The sequence below is a fragment of the Mobula birostris genome, chromosome 5 (assembly GCF_030028105.1).
Source record: "Mobula birostris isolate sMobBir1 chromosome 5, sMobBir1.hap1, whole genome shotgun sequence".
In the NCBI taxonomy this organism is placed as follows: Eukaryota; Metazoa; Chordata; class Chondrichthyes; order Myliobatiformes; family Myliobatidae; genus Mobula; species Mobula birostris.
Window position 1 is genome coordinate 1310740 of NC_092374.1, and position 12042 is coordinate 1322781.

At 41.7% G+C, this 12042-nt stretch overlaps 1 protein-coding gene across 4 annotated transcripts in view; it reads left to right on the plus strand.

Moving 5' to 3' along the window:
- The window catches only part of nipblb (NIPBL cohesin loading factor b), a 502440-nt gene that overhangs the window by 193008 nt on the left and 297390 nt on the right, over positions 1-12042 (plus strand). For 3 of the 4 annotated variants that reach the window (XM_072257459.1, XM_072257461.1, XM_072257462.1), the window contains 2 exons: positions 123-213; positions 3566-4186. In XM_072257459.1, the coding sequence (XP_072113560.1) occupies positions 123-213; positions 3566-4186 (712 nt within the window). The remainder of the gene's footprint in view (positions 1-122; positions 214-3565; positions 4187-12042) is intronic. The other variant, XM_072257463.1, reaches the window with a different exon arrangement.

Here is a 12042-nt window from a genome sequence, read left to right on the forward strand (position 1 = left end):
CTGTCTTTTTGATTTTTCATTTGTTGTTAAAACCAAGGTTTTTCTCCTTCAGCTGGTTATATTGGATTTGCTTGGTTATAGAATGTTTTAGGCTAATTTTTTTTTTATCATTTTTGTTATAGGATGGTGATTCTTCATTGAGAAATGCCTCCTTCCCTTTAAGGTCCCCACAGGCAGTGTGTTCTCCCGCGAACAGTGATGGGACTCCAAAAGGTACTTTTATAATGATGCACTTATGTATATGGTGTATAGAAAAATAGATTATGTAACTAATTACAGAGAGAGATTAACTGTATTTGTCACATGTATATTGAAACACATAGAGAAATGCGTTGTTTGCATCAATGGACAACACAATCTCAGGATGTGCTGGAGGCAGCCTATAAGTGTTGTATTGCTTCCTGCGTGAAGAACGTATGCCTGCAACATACTAATGTGGGAGGAACTGGAGCACAGAGTGGAAACCCACGTGGTTATGGGGAGAATGTAAAACTCCCTATAGACAGTGGTGGGAATTTAACCCCTATCATTATGTTACTGTGTTGCCCTAATGTAGCAGCAATGTAATTGAGGTGTGATCTGATACTAGCTTTCAGAATGATTATTTACTGATACATCTTTTGGTCCCTAAATTTTGATAACTATACTGAAATTGTTGAATGTTTCATGTTTTTAGTTTGTAGTCTGGGTATTTTATGCATAATAGTTGTATTGCAAAATTTGTTCTCTCCCATTTGTTCAAATATGTTAAATATGCTAAATTGTCAGGGTACTGGGGGTGAAGTTGGCCTCTTTTGATCTACAATGGTGAGATCTAAAGCTGAAGTGGAGCAATTTCCAGGAATGGCTGTTGGGAGGAGTACCAACAGTTTACCTATTGGAAGTATAGTTTGTCGTGAAAATAGCACTCTTACCTTGCTACCTTTCTATTACTTCATGACTGTAAGCTTACCATTGAGGATCAGCATCTGTTAGTTGCTAGACAGTTCTCTATGACCTTATTTGATTTGTGGCTGTTAGGTTTGAGGTATAGCTATATAAAGCGGGTTCTTTGGTGGAAATTGTTTAATCAAGATGATAAATTTGATTGAATGAGTACATGTGTTTGATAGCTGAATGTCTTTAGATTATAGTAGTTATACTTAATTAAAACAAAATCATAGATATTAGCAGATCAGCCAGCATCTGTGAAAACAAAAATAGATTGGTTCAGCTTGTTTATATTTCAACGGAAGAGTTGGTCATCTTGAGACATTAATCTGTTTCTCTACTGGTGCCGCCTAATCTGAGATTTGGATGTTTAAGAATATAAAAGTTTGTGTATTCTGTCAGTTTAAATTATCAGTAAAGATGTTTGTGGGTTAAACCTGTACCTGCTCAGCTGACTTTGTAACTTTGATATTATTCTTGCATTAAGCAAGTGCAATACTGAAGCTGATCTTTACACCTGGATGTTCAAAATGTTCTCTGAAATTCCTAGCTTTGGGTTGTAAGAATCTTGCAACCTGATTTCATGTATCTTGAGCACTCATTCTTGATGTTCTTCAACTCCAAATGAAAGCAGTACCTGTAGGTAACAGAGAATGTACAAACCTGACAGACATTTAGCTTTCATGTTATCTATACTTTTCATCAGCATGTATTAGTACTAAGATTATGATTCAGTCCAAAACCTGGTAATGTCATTTTCACTTTACTTACCAGAACTGGAGTGCTAAACTTAAATTTGTTATGAAGATTCTACGTCGTTTTTACAACTTTCCTTATGGGGTGTATTGTAGTGAGTATGTCAAGCGCATGAGGGAAGAGGCACATCATTGTAGTATGCAGTCTATCAGATAATGAAGCCTATCTACAAACGAGGATGGTGCTTCCTTTGTATTCCTTTTGCTTCTAAGATCATTATTAACAGTGCATTCTCTGAAGCATCGTGGTTACTAAATCTCAGGTTTTTGCAGAACTTTAAATGGCTACTTTCAGGTACTTGGTAATTGCTTCCATCTCGTTGTGCATCAACCAGAAATGTACAATGACACCTTAAGCTAAAATTGAAATAGTAATGATTCCCACTAGAGCTGGAATTTGTCTTTCTCTGATGGATGAGACCTTGGTCCAAGAACAAATATACTTATCTTTCAGTTCATCTTGAATATTTTAGAAGTGTTCAGCAATATGCAAGTGAATTGTTTCCAAAGGAATCTGCATATATCGTTGTCTTAATCTAGAGCAATCATTGACTTTCTGCCCAATGCTCTGAATAGGTTTTCCAGAATGTACTCTAGGAACATAATGCAAGTTCGTCAACCTGCCCTTGTCTCATTTTTAAGTAATGAACTTCCATCACCTCAGACGTTGGGCTCTGGAATCAGCAAACACCCTGGCTTGCAGGAAATAAGATTTCGACCATTGGAGATGAGCGAATGAATCACTCTTGAATGTTCTGTACCAGTTCACAGGAAGGAATTTTTCATACTGCCCTTTTTCAGCGCCGAACTTGCTCAAGTATTGGTAACCTTTGACACTTGGCAAATTCAAAGTGATCTTCGTGGGCTAAAGAAAAAATTAGTTAGCCTTAGGGATACTTTCACCCTGAGCAAAGCTGTAGCAGAATCTTCAGCTTGCTCTTAGCAGCAAGTTTTTCCACTATAAAGCAATTCCCTTTAATTTGTCAACCACATCTGATGCAGTCCTGTCAGCACCAGTTGTTTAATATTCCTTTGGTTTGCACCAACATGTATTTGGCAAGCACTTAGTTAATGAGGACTGAACAACTGGAGTAGAGGAGAAATGAAAGAAAAGAGCATTAGTAAATCTAAGAAAAACTTTAGAAAATCGCTATATAGCACAGTGTATTAAAAATCTTAGTTGATCCTTATCTGAAAGCTTGTCTATATATAAAACCTATTATCATCCAGTTTTCAGATTGTATTTTTGTTGCAGCTACATATTCTGAAAGGATGACATCTTTTCACTCTTGATCTAGTCACAGTTACCTTCACTTGATTTTCTTTGTAGCTGTTTCAGAAATGCTACTGCTTTGCATGAGGTTATTGTAGGCTTATTTTCATTTCACTTACAGATCTCCTTGGTAAGGAGTTCATCGAGCAGGACATTGCAACTGGACGATCTTAGTTGGCCTCAGTCAGAAAGATCACAGTTCTTTCCCCAGAGTTCACAATCAGAAGTGCAGTTTGTGTGATTATTGTAGGAAGAGGGGATTATATGCAGACTTTGTCCTGGGTCAGCTGGTCAGGCACAACACCCATGTTTGGATGAGGTTATTTTGATAAAATAACCTTTTTATTTTCCATGGTTATTGTCTTTGCCAGTCTGTGGCACACCATGACTTTGGTGCTTAGTTGTTAATTATTAGTAATTAATCCTCCTTAGATTGTTAGCTGAGTTATGGAAATGTAATGGGGGTTATATATCAGTATATTTAAAACTAGGGGGTTGAAGAATTATACTTATAAAGCTATTTCGCACAAGTTAAAATGCTGTTTAGAAGTTTTATAGCCTGCAGTCCATGCGCTAGATTTGAACTCTACCTTTTTTGTGCTGACAGCGTCCAGGCCGCCTCTGATCTTGCAGTCGCCGCCTCCTTACACCTCTCCCAGAGATGCCCCACCTGATATTCTGCTGGACTCCCCAGACAGGATGGGAAGCAAGAAGAAAAATAAAAAGGCTAAGCTCACCAAGGAGGATAAAGAACAGGCAGATAAGACTGCTATGTATGACATTGTCAGCTCTCCATCTAAAGACTGTACAAAGCTCACTCTGAGGCTGACTCGAGTTCGAGATCAGCAGGATGATATGCTCCTAAACATGGACAGCAGTACAGAGAATGAGGCAGAAATGAACAGTATGCAATTCCCAGAACAGACTGCAAAGCAGCCAGGGACTCCTAATGATATCCATGGCTCAGTGAACGTTTCTGGGCAGTGTGTACCACAACAGGAGCAGGCCTTTCTTCAAGCACAGCAGGTCCCTGTCTTACAACAGAACACTGCAGTTGGAACAGTGAAAACAACACAGTCACAGTTACAGCCACTGCAGCAACCTTCACAACAGCAGACTATGACACCATACGATGAGGTAGAATTGGATGCTTTAGCAGAGATTGAACGGATAGAGCGAGAGTCTGCAATGGAGAGAGAGAGATTTTCCAAGGAGGTACAGGATAAAGGTGAGATTTTAATGTGTTCAAGAGAATCTTGTGGTTTTTTTAAAAAAAAGGAAAAATGAGGTATCAAGTTACTCTTCCCTTTAGCCTTCCATGTTCTTCCCTTTCCACCCCAAAGGAAAGTTCAGCTCACCAGTGATGGCAGAGACTGGCAAGGAGCTTGTTGTCAATGCTGTTGTATCTTGCAGCTAGGAGGTCCTATTTGTACTTTTGTGAAGGGCTGCTGCTGTTGGTGAGTTTTGGAATACTCTTGAAGGTCCTACCAGAGTCCAGTCTCTTCACATTGGTTTGACGATGTAATCGCAATTCAGAAACGTAGAACTTGGACTAAACACTTGCACTGTACGTTTACTGAATTGTTTTGTCAGGTTTAAGTAGATTCCTTTCGTTTTTAGGTTAGTCAGCTGCTTTTTGGAAAAGACTGGATTGAATGCTGTGTAATATTGAACCTCGTCCTTTATTTTCATCTCTTTATTGTACACCCATGACACTTTCTTATTCCGTAGATGTTTAAAGAATACACCCAGATGTTAGTTACCAAACAGTAAACTTAATTAATGTACTATGATGCAGCATAAAATTTAAACCAATGCCTCGGCTTGCCCCTCCAGACTAACAGTGTATGCCATACTAGACAGCAAGAATCGTAACAATCTTTATTTCAGCAGAAATGGGTGCCAGTTTCCAAAGGTGCATAGTGTCCATTACATGAGACTTCAAGTTAGATTTGACAGACTTGGGGCATGAGAAGTGCTGGAATTGTTCTTGGTGCTGCCCGATACCATTTTCTCAAGTGACCACAAAAGCTGTAATACTTCTACATGCACAAATTGCTAATGCTGTAAAGTTATTCAAAACTTTTGTGTGCTATTCTCCACTAGCAAGCACTCTTGTAATGTGTGGTAGTTTGCATCTTCATTCTTGGGTTACTTAGAGAGTGTGCATTGCATCTGTGCACTCAAGATTACAGGGGTTTGACCTTCTTGGTCATTTGCTCCATGTGAATAAATGTAACTATTAATGCCACATCCAGCAGAAGTTCTTGGATGAATCAGATGAATTTATCGCATGTACAATGAAACATACATTGAAAAGTGTCGTTTGTGTTAACGACCAACAAACCCAAGGATGTGCTATGGGCAGCCCGCAAGTGTTGCCACAATCCATTGTCAACAGAGCATATCCACAATGTTTAGCAGAACAACACCAGCAACAACAACAGCAGAAGAACAAAAGAAGACGGCAAAATAAGCTCTTTTCTTCTCACCCACCCACCCACTTACATGTACTTCTGGTCACTCTCGTCTCTGGAATGTGAATTTATGTCATTGTCTTTTGTTTGTATAAGGTGAATGATTTCTGAGCAGTAATTAGCTGTGATTTTAAGCTAATTTTTGATCTATGCAAGTACAGTTTGCTTATGAAAATAGCTCTACCTGCCTGTTGCAAGGTCTTGCAGTAAACAGCAGCTCTGAATTGCCTAATTCTGAATCTGCACATGGCATTGTGCAGTGTAAAACATTGCTGTTCTGCTGTTGGGTCTGCTGGATAATTCATTCGTTGAGCATAACAAGGCGAAATTTGAACTTTACACCAACAATTCATCTTGGAGAACATTAAAAAGAAAATCAGTATGCTTCTCTGAAAGAAATGGTGCTCAACAAAACAGGTTTTTTTTCCCCCGAAGGATGTACCTAGTAGAACAGATAACGGAAAGCCAATGGCCATAGAGTCATGGTAAAACTGGCGCATACTGACTGAGATGCCCATCTAAGTTAGACCCATTTGCTCATGTTTGACCCATTTTCTTTTCCTATCCATGTATCTGTCCAAAATCTGTTAAATGTGGTTATTGTACCTGCCTCAGTCAGCTCCTAGACAGCTCATTCCATATATTGACCACCCTCCGTGGAGAATGTTGCCTCTGTGATTCCTGTTAAATCATCTTTCTCCTCGCCCCCCCCCCCCATCCCCCTAAGATAAATCTATGTCCCATAGTTTTTGATTCCTTCACCCTATCAGCATGCAAAATTATGCATCCTGGATTGGAGATAATATATTGCCATGATTGACAGACATGAAATAAAACAAAAATAGAGATAGAGCTGAAGAGTGAGTGAGCCAATGTGAGAATAATGATGGTTTCAAATTAGACTCTGTGTAGGATTGGGGAAAGTACAATGATGTTTTCTGGTCCAGAAGATTGAGACCAGATGGAATCCAAGGCAAGTTGACTAACTGGATCCAAAATTGGCTAGGTTTTGTAAGGCAGTGGGTGCAAGGATGCTTTTTTGATTGCAAGTCTGAGTAGTGTTGCAACTCAGGGTTGCTGCTGGAACCTTCGCTGTATGTGACATAAATGTTCTTGGACGTGAACGTAGGTGATATGTCTAGTAGGTTTGCAGAATATACAAAAGTTGGATCAAATGGATTTAATGCTGACACGTGTGAGGCCATACATTTTGGGAGGTCAATTTTAAGTAATTAAGTAATGTTGACTTATAGATGCTTTTAATATCTAAAATATCCTGACAGAGAAGCTGATAGTGGAATCAGATTCAATTAACTTGAGTTTCCTAGATAGTGGGCAGGTTTTGGGGAGCTAGGAGAGTTACTCGCTGCAGTACTCACTGCAGCTGACCTGCTATAGTGGCCACATTGTGTATATGACTAGCTTAGTTTCTGGTCAGTGGAAACCCACTGAATATTGATAGTAGGGGATTCAGTGATACATTGAATGGTAGGGGGTATTGGCTAGATTTTTCCTTTCGTGGACATCATCATTGCCTGGCAAGTATGATGCGAATGTTACTTGACACCTATCATTCCAGGTGTGGATATTGTCCAGGTATTGCTCTACTTGGTTGTTGACTGTTTCACAAATGGTTCTAAGTATTGTGCAATAATCCCAACATCTGCTTCTGACCTTAACAATGAAAGGGGGCCATTGATAAAGATGGTTGAAGCTTGGACACTGAGGAACTGTTGCAGAGATGTCCTGTGGCTGAGATGTTTGACCTCTAATCAGCAAGACTATTTTCCTCAGTGCCAGTATAATTCTAACCAGCAGAGGATTTTTGCTCTGATTCCCCTTGGCTCTACTTTAGCCTGGGCAACGTGTACTGGAACCATTTGGCCAAAGGTGTGGCAAATCGTGGAGCACAAGTCTTCGGTATGATTGCTAGAGTGTTGTTTGGGTCTGTAGCCGTGACTGAATCCCATGCCTTTGGTAGATTCTTGATGTCAAGTAGATTAAAATGAATTGGCATTACGTTGGGGACCACTGGTACCACTTAGCACTTCTGAAGTTTCTTGTAAATGTTTCAGCTTCCTCTTTTGCACAGATGCGCAGAGCTCCCTATCACTGAAAATAGGAATATTTGTTGCAGTCTCTTCCGGTGACTTTATTCCCTCGTCATTCATGACTGTAGAGCGTAAAGATGATCTGCCGGTTCACTGATACATACTGCTTATGTTGAATGCAAGTGGTTCTGTCTTGTAGCTTCACCAGGTTGATTTCTTGTTCAGAAGTATACCTGGTGCCATTCCTGATATGCTCTTCTGTATTCTTCACTGTGCAAAATGGATCCCCTGACTTGATGGTGATGGTAGAGCAGGGGATCAGCTGGCACAGACTATGATCCAGTACCTTTCTGCTGCTGATTGGCCATAGCATTTCACGGATGTACAATCCTGAGCGACGAGACCTGTTAGTCTGGCCTGTTTAGCATGACATAGTAACTCGCAATATGATGACGTGTATTTCCAATGTGAAGATAAGATTTCTTCTCCACAAGGGCTGTGTCTGCTGCTGTTGTCATGGGAAGATGGAACTGCGACAGGTAGATCAAGTAGACTTTTCTCTCGATTCCCTCACCCCTGCTGCAAACTGAATCGAGCAGCCTGGCCAGCAGTTGTGTTACTGAGCCACTTTTGGTGTGGTCATTGAAGCCTCATCCATAGTATTTTACAAGACCATAAGACATTGGAGCAGAATTGGGCCATTTGGCACATTGAGTCTGCTCCATCATTTCATCATGGCCGATCCATTTCCCTCTCAACCCCATTCTCATGCCTTCTCGCCGTAACCTTCAGAACCTATCAACTTCCAAATTAGATACACCCAATGACCTGGCCTCAGATGCTTGTGGCAATGAATTCCACAGATTCACTATCCTCTGACTAATGAAATTTCTTCTCGTGTCTGTTCTAAATGTGTGTCGCTCTGTTCTGAGGCTGTGTCGTCCGGTCCTAGATTCCCCCATTATAGGAAACATCCACTCTATCTAGATGTTTCAACATGCAATAGGTTTCAATTAGATTGGCCCTCATTCTCTTAAATTCCAGAGAGCATAGGCCCAGGGACATCAAACACTCTGCATATGATAAATCTTTCATTTCTGGAATCATTTTCATGAACCTCTTTGGAATCTCTTTTCAACCCTCTGCAATGTCATCACATCCTTCATAGAATATAGAAATCTATAGCACATTACAGGGCCTTCGGCCCAGAATGCTGTGCCAACCATGTAACCTACTGCAGAAACGGCCTAGAATTTCCCTAGCACACATCCCCCTACTTTTCTAAGCTCCAAGTACCTAAATAAGAGGCTCTTAAAAGACCCTATAGTATCCAACTCCACTGCTGCCACTGGCAGCGCATTCCACGCACCCACCACACTCTGTAGAAAAACTCACCCTGACACCTCCTCAGTACATATTTCCAAGCATCTTAAAACTATACCCCCTTGTGTTGGCCATTTCATCCCTGGGAAAAGGCCTCTGTCTATCGACACCATCAAGGCCTCTCATCATCATATATACCTCTATCAGGTCACCTCCCATCCTCCGTCGCTCCAAGGAGAAACAGCCCAGTTCACCCAACCTATTTCCATAAGGCATGCTCTCCAATCCAGGCACCATCCTTGTAAATCCCTTCTGCACTCTTTCAATGGCTTCCACATCCTTCCTGTAGTGAGGTGACCAGAACTGAGCACAGTACTCCAAGTTGGGTCTAACCAAGGTCTTGTATAGTTATAACATTACCTCAGGGTCCTTGAACTCAGTCCCACGGTTGAAGAATGTTAACACACTATACGGCTTCCTAACAACACTGTCAACCTGTGCAGCAGCTTTGGGTGTCCTATCTACATGGACCCCAAGATTTCTCTGATCCTCCACACTGCCAAGAGTCTTACCATTAATATTATATTCTGTCTTCAAATTTGACATACCAAAATGAACTACTTCACACTTATCTGGGTTGAACTCTTATCAGCCACTCCTGAGCCCAGTTCTGCATCCTATCGATGTCCCTCTGTAACTTCTGACAGCCCTCCAGACTATCCACAACACCCCCAACCTTTGTGTCATCAGCAAACTTACTTTACCCACCCTTCTACTACTTCATCCAGCTCATTTATAAAAATCACGAAGAACAGTGTCCCAGAACAGATCCCTACCGAACACCATTCGTTACCACCCTCCATGCAGAATTTCCTTTCTTAAACAAGGGAACAATATTTGCAACCCTCCAATCCTCCGGTACTTCTTCTGTCCCTATTGATGACATAAAGATCATCGCAAGAGGCTCAGCAATCTCCTCCCTCACTTCCCTGGGGTATATCGTATCCAGTCCCGGTGACTTATCCAACTTGATGCTTTCCAAAAGCTCCAGCACATCCTCTTTCTTAATATCTACATGTTCAAGCTTTTCAGTCTGCTGTAAGTCATCCCCACAATTGCCAAGATCCTTTTCACTGGTGAATACTGAAACAAAGTATTCATTAAGTATCTTTGTTACCTTCTCCCACTCCATGCGCACGTTTCCACTATCCACCTGATTTGCCGTATTCTCACAAGGCTCATCCTCTTGCTCTTCACATATAGAATGCCTTGGGATTTTCCTTAATCCTGTTCACCAAGGCCCTTTCATGGCCCCTTCAGGTTTTCCTAATTCCATCCTGAAGCTCCTTCCTAGCAACCTTGTAATTTTCTTGAACTCTCACAGTACCTAGTTTCTTAAACCTTTTGTAAGCTTTTCTTTTCTTCTTGACTAGATTTTCTACATGCTTTGTACACCATGCCATCCTTTAACCCTGTTATCCTTTCCCTGCCTCAATGGAACATTCCTATGCAGAACTTCATGCAAATGTTCCCTGAACTCTGCCGTGCATTTCCCTGAAAACATCTGCTCCCAATTTATGCACCCAAGTTCCTGCCTACTAGCATCACATTTCCCCCTACCCTAATTAAATGTTTTCCTGAATTGTCTGCTCCTATCCCTCTCTAGTGCATTGGTGAAGGAGATAGATTTGTGGTCACTACCTCCGAAAGGCTCTCCCACCGAGAGATCTGACACCTGACCAGGTTCATTTCCCAATACTAGATGGAGTACAGCCTCTCCTCTAACCTTATCTACATATTGCATCAGGAAACCTTCCTGAACACACTTAACAAACACCATCCCATGTGCTAAGTATATGCCAATCAATATTAGGAAAGTTAAAATCTCCTATCACAACAACCCTATTATTGCACCGTTCCCGAAACTGTCTCCCTATCTGCTCCTCGATATCTTTGTTATTATTGGGAGGTCTATTAAAACACACCCAGTATAGTTATTGCCCCTTTGCTGTTTCTGACTTACACCCATACTGACTCAGTAGACCATCCCTTCATAACTTTACTCCTTTTCTGCAGCCTTGACACTATCCCTAATTAGCAATGCCACACCTCAGCCTCTTTTGACTCCCTCTCTGTTCTTTTTGAAACATCTAAAGCTTGGCACACTTAGCAGCCATTCCTGTTCCTGAGACATCCAAGTCTATGCAATGGCTACGTCAGAGTTCCACATATTGATCCAAGCTCTAAGTTCATCCGCCTTGTTTATGATTCTCCTTGCATTAAAATGGACACATCTCAAACCATCAGGCTGAGTGCATCTTTACTTTAATATTTGCCTATCCTTCCTCACAAATTTGCTATAAACAGTCTCTACTTGTGCTCCAACCTCCCCACCCTCTGCCCCTTCGCTTTGGTTCCCACCCCCCTGCAAATCTAGTTTAAACCCTCCCTAGTAGTATTAGCAAACCTGCCCAGGATATTGGTCCCCCCCGGATTCAAGTGCAACCCGTCCTTTTTGTCTAGGTTATACCTGCCCCAGAAGAGGTCCCAATGATCCACTGCTTCAATCCTTCAGCCACATATTTATCCTCCATCTCATTCTGTTCCTATACTTACTGTCATGTGGCACAGACAGCAATCCTGTGATTACTACCTTTGAGGTCCTGCTCCTCAGCTTCCTTCCTAACTACCTGTATTCTGCTTTCATGGCCTCCACCCTTTTTCTATCTCTGTCATTGGTGCAACCTCTGGCTGCTCACCGATTTCAGGATATCGTGGACGTGCTCAGAAACATCATGAATCTTGGCACCTAGGAAGCAAACTATCACCGTTGTTTCTTTCTGGTACCCACAGAGTCACCTACCTGCCCCCCTAACTTTAGCATCCCCTATTTGTGCTGCCATCCTCTTCCGTTCCATAACCTTCTGAACCACAGGGCCATACTCAGTACGGGAGGCACGCCGCTGTTGCTTCACCCCCCAGTTAGGTCATCCCCATCCAACAGCACTCAAAATGAAATACTTATTGTTAAGGGAGACAGCCACCGGGATGCTCTCCACTACCTGATACCCTCCCTTTCCTCTTCTGATGGTCACCCACTTATCTGTTTCTTGTAGCTCCAGGGTGACTACCTGCCTGTAGCTCCTGTCTATCACCTCCTCACTCTCTCTAACGAGCGGAAGGCCATCAAGGTGCAGCTCGATGCATCTGGCGCAGATGTGGCCATCATGGAG